Source organism: Camelus bactrianus, chromosome 2, assembly GCF_048773025.1.
Source record: "Camelus bactrianus isolate YW-2024 breed Bactrian camel chromosome 2, ASM4877302v1, whole genome shotgun sequence".
NCBI lineage: Eukaryota > Metazoa > Chordata > Mammalia > Artiodactyla > Camelidae > Camelus > Camelus bactrianus.
Window position 1 is genome coordinate 102517595 of NC_133540.1, and position 16322 is coordinate 102533916.

The following is a 16322-nucleotide window of genomic DNA, read 5'->3' on the forward strand; positions in this document are numbered from 1 at the left end:
ATCACCCTTAGCACTGTATACATTTCTCATATCTCAACATGCTTTACACTCTTTGGAGGAAGCCCTCTACACATGAGCTACAACAGAATCTTAAGCATTAGATTTAACCATCTTCATGTAAGGGTTTCATTTTTGGATAATTTCTATTTTCATGTGAGGAATAAACTTTCTCCTTAAAATTAAAAAAAGAGTTTTTACTGAAGCATAGTCAGTTGCAATGTGTCAATTTCTGGTGTACAGCATAAAGCAAAGCTGACTTCACAGAAACCATAGTCAGGGAGACAGTTAAAAGCAAGAGGTTTATCAGTAAATAAGTAAAATAGTAAGTGGACCATTTGCTTAGTATGTGCTTGCTGTGGGGAAAGGAGTATAAGAAATAGACTCTATTTTCAAAAAGATTATACAGTTTTGCGGAAGATGGGAGTAATATGTGAAGCAATAGCTAATTGGAGAAGATGTTTCATAATTGCTATATTAAAAAAGGCTCCAAGTTCTGTGCACCTGTGGAGGGTTAAAGCAGTTACAGAAGATTTTAAGAAGGAGTGACCTCTAAATTGGATCTTGGAATATGAGAAATAGACAGTTAAAAAGAAAGGAAAGACTTTTCATTGTTGAATTAAAAAGAAGGAGAACAACTGACCAGGGGCTAGGAAATAAGAATCAGTCTAGTGATTCAGGAACATGAAAGGAAGCCCGCACTTGTGGTGTAAGGCTTTGTGGTTAGGCAGAATCTTAAATGAGGCTGCTTGGAGTCGATCTAATTGTGACATGTCATGAATGTCTGGAGAGAAGCTTGGTCTAGTGGGTAATTGGGAGTCAACAGATTCCTGAGCAGAAAAGTAGTGTCAAAAATGATGCTTCATTTTAAAAAATCTGCTAGTGGGCTGCAGGATAGAATTGAAAGGGAAGAGAGCAGAACTAAGAGACCAGGTAAAAAATTCCAAAATAACAAAGCATGAGTGAAGTCTTTTGAATATTCTCTTGGCCTAAGGCATTCCTGAGCAAATGCAATAAATATAATTTAAAAAATAACTTTCACAATTTGAGTTTATTTATTTTTTAAATGTATAAATGGCCTGTAGACAGAATGTCACAGTTGGAGGCATTTAATTAATAATTCTAATTGTGATCTCAGAGTTTTCATCTCTGTTTTGGAGCCATTAAGCTTTTCTTTTCAAGTCTCAAATATTTTCCTAAAACACTGAAAAGCTGGCAGACCGTGGGACCTATGCCTGTCATGACTGAGAATAAAATATTCTGGAACCTGAAGAATTGCAGTTCCCCTTTTCTGATATTTTTCCACTTTTTAACTGAGAAAGTAGAAATGTGTAACAACATATATATGTTCATGGCACCTTTTGTGGCACTTATTAATCTTTAAGATTCCACTTTAATTACTGAAGTGTAATTACCTAGATTTTCAAAGCAATCCATTGTTTAGATTCTAGAAGCAATACACTTCTCCATCTTCAGTAATCCTTTGATGTTTAAGAAGATTAAAGAACTCTGCTTTAAACAATTTTATCCAAGTTTGAAAAAAAATAGGAGTAAGAATGTGAGGATTTAATTAAAATAACAATTCTATTTACATTATTTGCTGTTGTTGTTGTCACTGAGTGTGTCTACCATACCTTGCAATTAGGAGACAACAGATCAGACAATACTATCAGCTCCAGCTCTCTGTGGTTTCGTTACAGATTGGTTTTACCCCATCCACCCCTGTCCTGTTTTGGTTCCATCCCTGTCTTTATACATGAAGAGAAAATGTTTAGAAAAGATAAAACTAAAATTTTCCTGGAAGATATAGAAAAGAAAATGCTAGCTTTTTGCACAAAGAGCTGCTCCTTGAGTATAACCTTCTATGTCCTGGAAAGAACAAAGCGTGCTGTGCTTGGATAAATGGTACTCACTGTATCAAAACGGGGAGGGAAGGATGGGTTATGTAGCAAAATATTTCTTCCCCCCAAAATGTCTTTTGTGAGTTGAGACACTCAGAAGGATGAGGCGTTAATTCTACTAAATATGATACTCATTGCTCTATTACTTCTTTTAGATGTAATAAAGCAATATTAGTTTTACTGATAATGTATACTATTAATGCCAGTGAGAATATTTGTGTTGATATCAAAATAAGTTAGTGTTTTTCTAGAAGATCTAGCCTTGGGAAATGTCTTCTATTGTGTTTTAATGGCACATATCCTCTCAGAAATCCTCTGTGACATTTCTGTTCTAAAGGAGACTACTGCTTCCATAGTGGTGGTGGATCTGCATCGATATAAACGATGTTGCTCCACCGATTGTTCCGCATATGGAAAGTCCCAATCTCGTAACACTACTGAAAAACGGAGAAATGACAGATTTGGCCTAGTATTATCTCTGATAGGGAAACCAAGATGGAATTTTAGGTTTGAGAAACACACTCTTCTTCCCTTTGGTGTAATACAAAATAAGAAGTTGAATTGCCATAGAGCCAGTTGGTGGCTTCTTGAGGTGTCCATTCCACAAATTGAGACACATAGCACTGACAGGGAGGCTAGATTTAACTTGATGCCTCCAAAGGTTAGTAAAGAAAGCTGAGGCCTTTATTTGAAGATGATCGTTATTATGTCAATGGCATATGCTTAATATCTACACATACATATATCACATGTTTTGTACAAGGTTAAGTCGGTGCTCATCTGGCCCTTACTATGTGTCAGAGAATGTTGTAAGCCTTTTATTGATATTAACTTATTTAACCTTAAATACCCCATAAGATAGGCAATATTGTTATCTCAATTCTATAAATGTGGAATTATCATTGTAGATGGAACATGGATAAGCATTTTTAAATTTTAATACAATTCCTAGCTTAGATGTATGTTAATATCTATTAAAATAGTTTTCTACATACAGAGGATATAAAGTCTCCTTTAAATATATATGTATATATAAAAATATACATACATATACATATAGAAGTAAAAAATGATTCAATATTTTCAGATGATACACTTTTGTGGCAGAAATCATGGAAGTGGTACTAAAATACTAAAGTTGGAAATGATGATTTAATGGAATAAATTGAGGTCCTGGAGAAGATTACTTAAAAAAATCCACAAATGGTTGTCAAAATCTAATCTGTCTTCTTGGAAGTGGTGTCATTTATAATATTATAACTAGGATCTAAAATTCATAACATATTTCTGAGATACTTAGTTTTCCTTTCCCATTTTTGTCTCCTTTTACTTCCTCCCTCCATTCTTCCCTTTCTTCCCTCCTCTTCCTTTCTTTCTTTTTTTTCCAAGGGGGTGGTAATTAGGTTGATTTATTTATTTTTTCAATCTAGGTACTGGGGATTGAACCCAGGACCTCATGCATGCTATCCACTGAGCTATGCCCTCCCCCTCTTCCCTCCTCTTTCTCTTTCTCTTTCTCTCATGCTTTTTTTTTTTTTTTTTTTTTGCTCCCGAGCATTCACATTAGGTATTATTCCACAAGGACTCAAACAAAGTTAAGAATTTGAGAAGACGTGGTTCTTTGTTATATAATTTATGGTCACTGTTTGTCCTTAATCTTCTACATTAATTTGATTATGGAGATTTAATCATCACAGTCCATCCACAGGTCACATAACCACACAAGAGCTACAATAACCACATAGCTATTTAAATCACTCATTTGGGAGCTGCTAACAAATATTATCGAATCATATATATATGTATATATGTATATATACATATAGGTGAATAAAGAGCATTAAAAACAAAAACTTTGAGAGGCAAAAATAGCAGTCTGCTCACCGGAGGACATTTTAAATAGCTTTCTCTGCACTCCACTGATGAGTCTCTGAAATACAAGTCAACCACAGTGTGAGGAGAATAACCATACTGTGCTCTTTGGTGGGAAGTATGAAGCGTCTCCAGGCATTCTTTCAAATAAAGTGAGCTACCTATTCTTTATGCATGCTCTGCTTTTTCTCTCTTCCATTTGAAGTACCAAGTTTCTTTCTCTTAGGATGCATTTGTCAATATCAGCCAGTCATCCTCTGCAAACCGCGCATCAGCCCGCATGTATATTCTATGCAGTGGACTCAACAATGTCTCCGCCCAGCCTGTCTCACAGTAAGCCTGTGCGATCTGCAGGACTCTTGAATGTAATCATGACTGTCTCTATACACAGAATGTCTGTAAGAAAGAAATCTTTTTTCAGGATGTACAATCAATATAGAAAGCTACTATGAAATATTTAGGACCCCCAAATTGCTTTAAAAATCAATAGTGGTGGGTTTTTGGTTTGTTTGTTTGTTTCTTTCTTTCTTTTTTTTGATCTGTATTATCAAGATAATTGCCTCTACTTTTTACTTGGCTTTATCAAGAAGAACAAGGCAAGATGAGCTGAGCCTCCAAGGAAAAGTGGGAAACTCTGTTTTTCTTTTATATTCAATAAATGTAGCCATTGATTTTATTCTCATGCACAACCCACAGCCAGGCAATGTCAAGAATATCAAAAAATCGATTCGGAGTAGAGCTAGGTAAGCAAACACAGTGAGGGAGTTCTCCAAATCCCCATCAAGACACAGGTTTCTGGTTAATATTTGATTCATTTCTGAAACCTGATGCTTAGAAGCTTCTCTTTGGAACTTGAAGTCATTAGTATGTGCTTGAGGACCTGACACAGTTGTGTACATTTCATAAAGCTAACACATTCGCACTTGGCAGAGCTATTCCCATTTATGCTATGCGCCTGCTCTGATTATTTTCATTTCTACAGTGGTAAGCCACAGAAGCATCTTACATGGGCAACTGTCTTCCTAGAAATGATCTTCAGGGAAAAGTACTTAACACAGGACAGTAATAAGCTGCTCTGTACAGGGGCTGCGAGTATAGACAGAAATGAAAAGACTTGGGTTAAAACTCTGCTTTCAACACTTATGGGGGCTTTGCAAAATCACTTTAGAAGGTAAAGAGTAGCAGTTACACTATACTACCTTCTAGCAAAGGTGGAAGTATGACTATATATACGTGTCTGTTACAGTGAAAAAACAATCACAAAACAAATGAAAATCCTATAGGGGAAGAAAAGAGTGGGAGAGGGTTGGGACCGCAATGGAAATAAGACTTCTTCTGTGTCATAGTTTGACTTTAGCCATGTAAATGCTTAATATAATTGTGAAATAAAATTAAATAAAAATTAAAAATTCCAAACCAAAAGCAAAATGAAATGGAGCTTAACCATACAGTAAGCAACTATTCCTAAGCTGAAACTTAAAATGTGACTTAAAAAATAGTAACTTTAGTCTTTGTTCCTTATGGGATATACCCTAAGGACAAAAAACACTGCAAGGAAATCTCAAACCAGTTTTTGGTAATCATATTGTTAGTAACAATAATGTTGGTATTTTAATTTAAAAACTATTTTTATACACACACACACACAAACAACCATATATACACATGTAACTATATATATATATATTTTATTCTTCTGGGACAAAAAAATGTACAAGTTGATGCACCAGAAGACAAGGAGGCGATCAGTAACTCCTGAGGTCAGGTTGAAAGAACTCAGATGCCAACTTACAGGGGCTGCCACTGGGCAAAGATAGGACAAGAGAGGGTCAAGAATAACCATAGCTGCTGTGGACTGACTCAGACACACCTGCTGTCACCCGTGACCTCATAGTGATAAACACAAAAAAACCAAAACGCCGAACCTCAGTGCTCACATCTAGGGGGCTCTAGGGAAACAACTTGTTTAGAGAACTGCTACATAAAGGGAAACAGTCAAGCATTTATCTTGCCTGTCAGCACCAACTTGACCTCAGGATGACCAAACAGTTGGTGAGGGAAAGTTCTTTAGAGAATAATCCAGTTAATAAAAAAGGAAGGGATGGTAGAGTATTCTCATTTTGTAAACTCTAAATAGGTTTAAGCAGAGATTATATGTGGCTGCTAAAATTGTTACTGTCAGGGGCTGAATTGTGTCCCCCTAATTTCATATGTTGATGTCCTGACGTTCAGCACCTCAGAATGTGACTCTGTTTAGGGACAGGGCCCTCACGGAGGTAATCAGATTAAAGCGAGGTCATTAGGGTGAGCCCTAATCCAACAGGATTGATGTCCTTATAAGAAGGGGACACAGAGAGACCCAAGAAGGGAGGTGACACAGGGAGAAATCGGTCACCTGTATGCTAAGGAGAGAGGCCTGGAACAGACCCTTCCCTCACAGCCCTTGAGAGGAACCAACCTTGCTGACTTCAAAACTGTGAATACATTTTTGAATACATTTCTGTGGCTCAGGTCACTCGTTTCGCTATAGCAGTCCTAGCAAACAAGTACTGTTACATACAAATTGATGGGATTATTATAATGGACAGATCAGATGGTCAGTGCCTCAGTCAGCACATCAGTCTTCACATCACAAAAACAGACACAGGCAGGTGTTTCTTGTCTCCCAATAAAAGTACAAAACAGGGCTGGTTTAGGAAGCAGTCTCACCAAAGCACAACAAAATAACTAATTCAAACCCAATCAAGCCTCAGATATGGGGCATAAAAGAACACATTTACAACAAGTGGATGTAACCACAAAAAAAAGCATGGTTTCTTAAAAAAAAATTTTACAGGAGGAAAATAAAGGAATAGGAAACTTTTAGAGTAAAAGAGATTTTAGATAAATTTATCAGCCAAATGCAATGTTCAGACCTGTTTGAACCTGTTTTTAAAAAGTTAATAATAAATTAGGAGACAGGAAAAATTACTTCAGCTCTCCTAGTGTTGGTTATCTGTAAAATTAGCATAATAATAGTACAAACTTCATAGTGTTGTGGTAAAGATGAAATACAACAATATAGGTAGAGCACTTAGCATAGTGCCTGATGTATAATATAGTTCAATTATTTGTATACCTGGGTAATGATTGAATTTCATGATACAGCTGCTGTCAATAATAGTTCAAATGATGTGTCTTACTCTGTATGTGCTTAGTGTGTGCACAGAAGCCCCCCCCTCCCCACACTCTGCAACACACCTGTGGAGTCCCAGTGTGAGCCAGTACTGAGCTGGTATGCTTTGCTTTACACTACCCATCCCGTTCCCCATCCTCATGTAGCCCTTTGAAACCACGTGGCTCTGGTCCTGGGCTTTGCTAGGAGATGCAGGAAAATAAGATGATGGAAGTTTGAAAGCAAAGCTCAGGCAAGGGTTAGGAGGGGAAGGCAAAAGGAAGGGCAGATTAAGGAAGTTAAATACACCACTGAATGTCTTCCCAGAATTAAATCGTTCCATGCCTGCCATTTTCAGGGAAAGATAAACACAATCTTGCAGCACCCACAGGGCTGGGCCTTGGAGAGAATCAGTGTTTTCAGCCAGCTGGATCGTGTTTGGACAAGAGGCAGGACACATCTGTTCATTAATAGTGATAATTGCTCGTTGGTTAAAAGCCATCATTTAGAGATAGGAAACGTTGCAGCTGACAACTATCATGAATCAGGTGACCACATCCTACAAATTTTCATTTCAATTTTTCAAACATTTATTTGGTTTGAGAGAGAGGAGACGAAGGTTAAAGAAGTACAGTTCCCATTTTTGACAAATATACAGTCTTGTTTGCATCACAAGGAGATAACTCTAAGACACAGAAAGATAAAACATCTTAAGAGAGTTACAAATCTCATGGGCCTTTAGGAGATTAAAGTGAGGTAAGGTATCAAATGAGAAGGAGTGTTTTTATCTGGTTGGAAATGTTGTAAAAGTCCTCATGGAGAAAGTAGAATTTGAGAGTGGCTTTTCAGAGAAGAGAGAACGTGATGGAGTGCGTGAAATTGGGGGTAGAGACAGGAGGGCATGTGAGCAGGGCTGTAGGTTTGCTAGATGAAATACATCTAGTTGAATGTGACGTTCAAATAAACAGCTAATAGTATTTTAGTATAAATATGACCTATGTACATTTGGGACAGACTTGATTTGAAATGCCCTAGATGTGGTTAGAGAAATAAGTAAATTGTTTCATAAAAGTTTAGGCTTCATGGGGGAAAGAATAGAGGAAAGAAATGGATAATAATGTGGGAAAAACATTTGGTCATATACACAGGGTCTCAGATTCCAGACAGAGAATTAATTTTACAGAGACCATGGAGACATTGTTAATTTTTTTTTGTCTTTGCTTTTTTTTTTTTTTTTTTTTTTAGTGTGGGATTGATATGACCTGATATGCACTATAGGAAGAATATAATGGCGGGGATGAGAACAGGTAAAATTAAGACAGGAAATTGGCCAGGAAGTGAAAGATACTAGGGATATTAACTGAGGTGATGGAAATGATTTGGAAATGGAGATGTTCGAGCAAAAGCAACAGACTGAATCTTGGGACAAATGAAATACAAAGATGCTTACAAGTTTATGCCTATTGACTGGAAGGAGGATGATTTTGTTAGCAGGTGTGTAAGGAGGAAGACCTGATTTTAGGAGAAACAGATAACACGAAACAGGGTTCAAGTCAGGAATAACTGGCAGTCAGACATCCAATATAGATGCTCAGTAAGCAATTACAAATATTTTTCTGAACTCAATGACTTCATATTTTAGATACTTAAGCTGTTAAATTCAATGAGTTATTTAAACCACAAGGAATCCCTCTTGTTCACAATTAGAGCAAAAGAGGAAACAGTGCTAGAATAACAAAAAGACAGAAGAATGAGAATAATGAGTAAATTGTGTGAATCTTGGAAATCCTGAAGTCAAGGTCAATCACCACTCTTAAATCATTCAGAGAAGTCAAGAGTATAGACTGACTACCAGCAATGGTTCTGGTGATTTTTGACAGAGTTGCTTTAGGAAAGAAGCATGGGTGGGAGTCGTGCTTTTGGAGATGAAGGAGTAAATGAGGAAATAATGGAAACCAAAGCTCTTCAAGGACTAGTGCTTGAAGAGAAAATCGTAGAGGAGTCAGCAGAGGGAAGACTGAAGATTTGATAAAAGAAGGGAGCAAAATCAGAAGGGTGTCCAGCAATAAGATTAAATGCATACATGGCGAGATTAGCCTTAGAAAGAAGATGAAAACTTCTCTCAGAGTTATATGGAAGGAGGGGAAGAAAGACAGAAGAATTTTAAGGATTTGATGTGTGACATTGAGGGAGTTGATAGTTAGTCTCCACTTCTGAGTAAGAAAGGAAATGACATTATGTCCCTTGACAGGATCAAGGTGGAGGGTTCATAGACCACCAACATAAGTCCTGTCTCCTGCCACATCTTACACCACATCACAGACATCCACCCTTTATCCAGATCCTCAGCAAAGTGGAAGAGGAGGTAATAGTAATTGCAGGACAATTCCCTGGTGTAACGCATTTTGTGGCAGTGAGGGTAATCCAAGAGTAAGAACACAGCGGATTACAGTCTCTTCTATGTGCTGAATGCCCGTTGCACAGTAGCCTGGCTCTTCTAGAAGTGCCAGGCCCCCATCAGACACCACTCTCTTCTTTTAGGGTGTTTACACAGCTGTGCGCCATCCCTGAGGTATAAAATATGATTTTGACACAGTTCACAAAAATAAAAAACAACTAACTCTATTCTTGTGGCTTTATATGAGCCAAGTTATAGCACCTCCTACTGAAATTTAATGTAGCAAAAATTTGATTCAGTTAAATGATATGGTCTTATGATTATGGAGTTCCTGGTTAAAAAGGTTTTCAGGTGACTAACATTGTAAATCATCTACACTTCAATAAAAATAAAATAAAATAAAATAAAATAAAATAAAATAAAATAAAATAAAATAAAATAAAATAAAATAAAATAAAATAAAATAAAATAAAATAAAATAATTTTTTCTGCATCCATGGGGGGAAAAATGCTTTCAATTGCATTCAGAAAATCTCATTGATCCCATCATTGCTAAAAACAATTCATTAATGCATGGTCTCATTTCATGATGACTATTAGCTGGAATTATGGATAAGTGAAGAACTTTCATTCTCTACAGTAAGTGCAGCCATAAATATGTAAATATCTATGTTATACTACAAGGACTTTCTAGTGCATGTGCTTAGGAAGCAATAGATGGCAGTTACTCCAGAAAAGGCAATTTACAAAAAAAAGTGCAGATTGTCCTTTCTAGGCCTAGGAAATGTTATCGCAGAGGACCTAAAATGAGCAAGCCATAATATAGGATCGTAGAAGCAGCAAAATTTAGGTTTGCAGGAGAATTTAGGGATGATTTTGTCCAATTCCTTTCTCTTTGAGGTTGAGAAATCTGAAGTCCAGAGAGAGGAAAGGGCAAAACCTAGTCAGACCACGAGTCTCTTTGACTCAAAGTCTCACGTGCTTCCACTCGCCACGTGACAAATTTCTACCAGACTTCTGGAGAATTATTCCCAGGGTGTATTGTACATAATAGGCACTCAATGAATGTTTTCTCAGTTGGGCAGCAGTGTCTCTGTTCTGGTCACGGACACCCCTGGGAGTTAGAGAACCACCCTCAGCACACAGTTATTTTAATACTTAATAAAGCTATCTCAGGCACAATAACTTTAGAAAAATATAATTTAGTATTTACCATGTATTAACATATTCATTATTTCTTAAGAACTCCCCAATAATGAATCAGGGGTTATTAGCTCATTATTGCAGATGATAAAACTAAGTAAGTTTCCGTAAATTTATATCACTTGTTCAAGGTCAAGCAATCAGAAAATGGTGACAGTTTGAGCCCAACTTTGGTGCTCTGAATTCAGACGTCATGCTTTTTTTGTGATACCTTATGGTTTCTCCAGGATACTTATAACCTCTAGGGAAAAGAAAACTAAAGCTGTGAGGGACAAGATAGAGAGGAAGGCAGGGAAGGAGAGGAAAGATACCAGAACTGGTGTGAGGTTCTCATGGAGAAAACTGTGGCAAGAAAGAGATCAGAGTCCGGATAACAGATGAAGGATTTGTGTTTTCCTTTGGGAGATCTGTTGGAAGTCTCCTAGCTACAAAGACCTGGGTTGGCTCCAAAGAGTGAAAGCAATGTTATCAACTAGGAAGAAAGTGCTGACTTCTAAGAGTATTTGAAAGACAGTGAGGTGAGAAAAGCACAGGTATGGGCATCAGGATACCTGGATTTTAGTCCTAATTTTGTCATTATCTTGTGTGCCCTTAGATCAGACCCTTGCTCTCTTTGTGCCTTAGTTTCTCAGTTTAAAATGAAGTGTGTTCAATTTTATGGTTCTCAAATATGTTTCTTCCTATGCAGCACTACCATTGGTAGAGACTGCCAATCATTTAGAAACTGCCTGGAGTGAGACTCTGTAAGTTGAGAGTACAACCCATATTTTTGCTTGCAAAAAAACTACTCCTTTTTTTTTTTTTAAACAAAATAACTTTTCATACACTCTTGATTAATCACTTATAGTGAATATACATGTTGTGGTTGATCAACCTACAAAGTTGGGTCATAGTATTATTCTTCCAACATACTTTAGAAAGACATTTCATCACTTCATACTTTAGTTATATATAATAGAAGATACATAGGTAGTAAAAAATTACAATTGATTTCCAGTGTCTGAACCACCACTAATGATCACCACGGCTCTTGAATTGGTAGATTTTTGTGTATTACTGTATCAGTATACTCAAGGGAATTGTTAGTTTATTCACCAGTTTTCTGAGAGGATTTTAGGTCAGAGATTTTTAGCTAGAGCTGACAGCTCCTAGGGTACTGAAAGAATGGGAAAATTCCAAAGATCATTTTGCCAAGATCAACTGATGCTATTTTACTGTGCAAATGAAGACCAAAGCTATCAACTAAATAACGCACCATTAGGTTACATTCAAAAGTTTTATCATATAGATACATTCTCTTCACTTGCATATTGATTTTGGATATTGGACGCACATTAATTGTAGACTTTTGGCCCTTAACTACAGTTTTAGCTTGCCACTGATGCTATATAAGGATTTCAGGGGGCTTATGAACACTCTAAAATGATAGGAAAATTTCATCAGCTTCTCAAAGGGATTACAAAAAGTGACAACAAAGGTTAAAGAACCACCACTCTACATGTTCTACAATAACATGTCACAATTTAAATATTCCTTTGGTAAAGCTGTAAGCTGACTTGAATTGTAGCCTAAAAGTTTTAATAAACCCTTAACTGCATGAGGGTTAATAACATCTCTGTCGATATGTAATACTTCTTTTAGACTTGATTCTTCAAAAATAAACAAACCAAAATGCACTATTATGCAAAACATGGCTGATAGAAATTAAAGATAACCTAAATAAAGATACATTATATTCATGGATTAGAAAACTTGACAGTTTTAAAATGTCAGTTCTCCCCAGACCAGCATATAGATTCAATGCAATTGCAATTATAATTCCAGGAGGCTTTTTTTTTTTTTTTGGTAGAAATCAACAAGTTGATTCTAGAAGTCATAGGGAGGGTCAAAGGACCTAGAATTTCAAAAGAAATCTTATGCAGTAAATATAAAGTTGAAGGACTTGCATTATGTAACTTCATGGCTTATGATATAGCTATGGTGATTGAAATAGAGTGATACTGTCTAAGGATGGACAAAAAGAACAGTGGAACAGAATGGAACCTAGAAATAGACCCCTACTTACCTAGTCAAAGGTACCAACATAATCTGATGGGAAAAAGCAAAGTCTTTTCAATAAATAGTGCTAGAATAACTAGATAGCAGTATGGAAAAAATTGAACCTCAACCCCTACCTCATAAAAAATACAGAAATCAACTTAATGTGGATCATATACATAAAAATAAAAGTGGAAACACAGAGAATTTAAAGGAATAAAATCACTATGGATCTTCTCAAAGTTGCCCCACAGTATTTTCCTATTTCTCCAAGATATTGTTTCCCGATTCCATTTCATAATTAAGTAGCTACACTGAATACCTAGAACACATTGTAACTGAGTCTGAGTGTCTCTGAAGTAATCAAACAATTGGCCAAAAAAAGGTATAACTTCTAGATGAGCGAGGTGCGAAATCTGTCTAACCAAGACACATATTCTTATTCCTCTGTTTATTATTTGAAGGTCAGGGCAAATAATTCACTTACCTTTGATGGAAAAAGTTGTCTACATTTAGCTTAAATTGTTCTAAGATTTTCTGATCTTTAATATAATTTTCTTGTACAGATTAAAGAGACTATTCACCTACTTGCCTCTCTCCCCTCCGCTCATTTCCAAAAGTAAAAAAAATAAAACAACAACACAAACAACGACAATAAAACATGCAACACAGAGCTGTTTACCGGAGTCCATAGAGAACTGTTCCATCAGGATGCAGTCGGATCATTCGATTTTTCACCGTAACCCCATGCACAAATGATTTCTTGTCATTCAAAAAGTAGGTGTCTGGTACCCAGAGTTGGTCAGCCACCCTGTTGTCTAGTGTGAGGTTTAGTGGGATTCCAGAATAAGAAAGCCTTTTGTCTTTCCAAGACTGCTGGAAATACATAGTGAGTGTATAATCCTGTAAAAGAAAGGAAACAAACAAAAAAGAATTTGACTATCACCATCATCATCACCACCTAAGACCTTTTGTTAAGAATGTGTTAGCCTGCGGTACTGTGGATGCCCAGAGACCTACCATTCTGCAGGTTCCCTAAGAAGTTTCACTTGCATATATTGAAATTTGCACCCCCAATTACAGGACAGCCAATAGTTTAGAAGTACTAGAGCAATAACTGAACGCACGCAGAGGCATTCTTGCCAATATAGAGTGAATCCATTTACTTGAATTTTAAGATTTGAAGTTAAGGCAATGATATCATAGGGAAGGTCATAAAGGGAAGTTTGACCTAGACATTCATGTTTACAGAAATCTACCTCTGGATATCATATTTATAGTACTGTTTTGGAGGGAGGTTGTTTGTTAAATAATAACTAAAAATGGGTGCATTTAAAAGGAGAGGATGTGTTCCAAACTGCAAAGTTTTTTTGAATGAATATAAAGGTCCTCAATTTCCATTATCTTGATCTTTCTAGCAAATTACAACTTGTCTATCAGCCCTGAAAAGTAATTGATACAGCACATGTGGATGGAGATATTTGGCCTGAGAACTGACATCACTGGTGGAACTGGTCAACTATTCCCCTCTTAACTCATTCCTGCTTTGATTCAAGAATTGACTTGGGTTCAGAGTTGGGTTTGTACTTAAGTTGGTTTCCTCACCTCCTGTAAAAGGTTACCCTAAGGATGTACCTTTGCACTTTTCTTTCTGCCCAAGTTTCCCTTGGCAGTGACAGAAAGATTCAGACTCAATAAAGGCGCCAAGGTTACAGGAGAGGAATGTGGATAATTACCTTAGAGCTTTAGTTGTCTGTTTTCAAAGAAGTCTATTAATACACAGTGTAATTGTCCATTAAAAGAATAAGAGGTAGCAGTAAAATCATAAAGTCTTAAGATGTGGGTCCCAATATAATAAAAACAGAAGGTTCACTTTTTCTTTTAAAGGACATTTATCTGTCAATAATGACTCTGAATGCTTTAGCAATAATTAAGAAAAATGTGCATAATCTCTGCACAACTCTGTACTCCACTGTTTTATAGGCCACTATTTGAGAAACATTGACTCAGACCGTGTCTTACATCTGGGCAAACCACACTTCATCTAGATCCCTAGAGGGATATTTAGACATTTCTGGAATATCTTAAATGATAAGACAACATTTGTTCCAGATAATGAGTTCCAACGTCCTTTTACCACTCTGCTGGAGAACGCTTACACTGTTCACTCAGAAACAATCTTGCAATACTTTGAAGCCATTCTTTCTTGTTTAATGACAAGGACATTTGCTTTTTGCTATTAATCATATCATACCCCTTTTAAAGGTCTGAAACCTCCTTCTACCTTACCTTCATTTAACAGACTAAGAGAACCCACAGGGTTATATACACTTCTCTTCTCCCTTGGTACCCCTCTCATTTGCATCCTCTTCAAGCTCTTAGCATCAGACCTTTTTCGGAGGAAAATGAATTGGGCAGATTCTAAAATACCTTGATTACAAAACCTACCACATGTAAAGCTCAGTAACCATGGGCAACTAACTTAACCCCTCCTATCTCAGATGTCTCATTTCTAAAAATAAAAATAATAGCACTTTACTGGCTTATTGCAAGTATTACCTGGGAACATGATGGTGCAGGTACTTTAGAAACTGTAACATGCTAAACAAATATGTTATCTTCAAAGTTGCTCTCTTCTATTTAAAGATTAATATCACACTTCCAAATTACTTGGAGTGTATATATTCATTTTCATAAGCATTTCTACTTGTTACAAGATGTTTGTAAAAGAAGTAGGCTGAAGGAGCCTATTGACCGTGAAAAAAAGCAATCGTCTGTGAGCAACTGTAAGTCTTGTTGCTGTGATCTTTTCTGCAGTTCAGCCAAAGAAAGAAAATGAACAACTGGCTAAAGATATGTTATTGTAAATTTTGCCACGAGGATCAGCACAATCAGCAGTGGGATATGTGTTTTGGTACTCAACGCTGAATACTCATTAACCTCCAGCTCTCATGAGTGCCACAGAGGAGCTCCTCACAATGAGACCATGAGGCAATATCCTTATTCCACACATTGTCCTCAATAAAGAAAGTGTTAATGTGTGATGGGAGAAAACTGATTGTAAAGTACAAATGATCAAAACGGCAAATGTAACGTTGTAATAATTAATGCTGTAATTAAAATATGTTTGTGGTAAGTAAATAATGGAGAGTGGAAGGAGAAAAGAACGTAACCATGAGTAATCTGCATAGATTGTACGTGTGTGTGTGTGTGTGTGTGTGTCTGTGTCTCTGTCTGTGTCTGTGTCTGTGTGTCTGTGTATAGACTTTTCCCCCTTCTCGCTCTGGAAACCGTTTTGTCTCCTGTAAAGAGAGAACTATACACATGTAGTGAGATGTTTGCTCTATACCACTCACTCTGCTTTAAATAAGTGTTGACTAAAAATCGCATCATGATTCTCAGTTAAAGCAATAGTTTACCCTATTTGCAATAAGAAGTAATTCAGTGAAAATGTATGTGTGCCAGTATCTCACATTTGGAAGTGGGTAAGGTGGAACAAGCACCTTTCAGAACATTCCTTCTTATGCATTTCCAGGGTTATTATCTTAATCTAGGGCTTGATTCCATGATAAATGGAAATATGGACCTATGAGCTTGATAACTTAAAAAAAACTTTTTGAAGCTAATGATAATTGTGATGATAATAATGAAAAAATGTGGAAAGACTTAAAAGAGAGCAATATCTCCTCACTATGTATATCTTACCTTGTGCATGACAATAATCTCCTTCCTTCTCCTAGAGAGTGTGCTTTGCTCTGTG

General features: G+C 36.6%; 1 protein-coding gene across 1 annotated transcript in view; it reads right to left on the reverse strand.

Annotated features, from left to right (window-relative positions):
• Positions 1-16322, reverse strand: part of GABRB1 (gamma-aminobutyric acid type A receptor subunit beta1) — a 332503-nt gene that overhangs the window by 200813 nt on the left and 115368 nt on the right. Inside the window, exon 4 of the mRNA XM_010962597.3 lies at positions 13245-13465. Within this exon, the coding sequence (XP_010960899.2) occupies positions 13245-13465 (221 nt within the window). The remainder of the gene's footprint in view (positions 1-13244; positions 13466-16322) is intronic.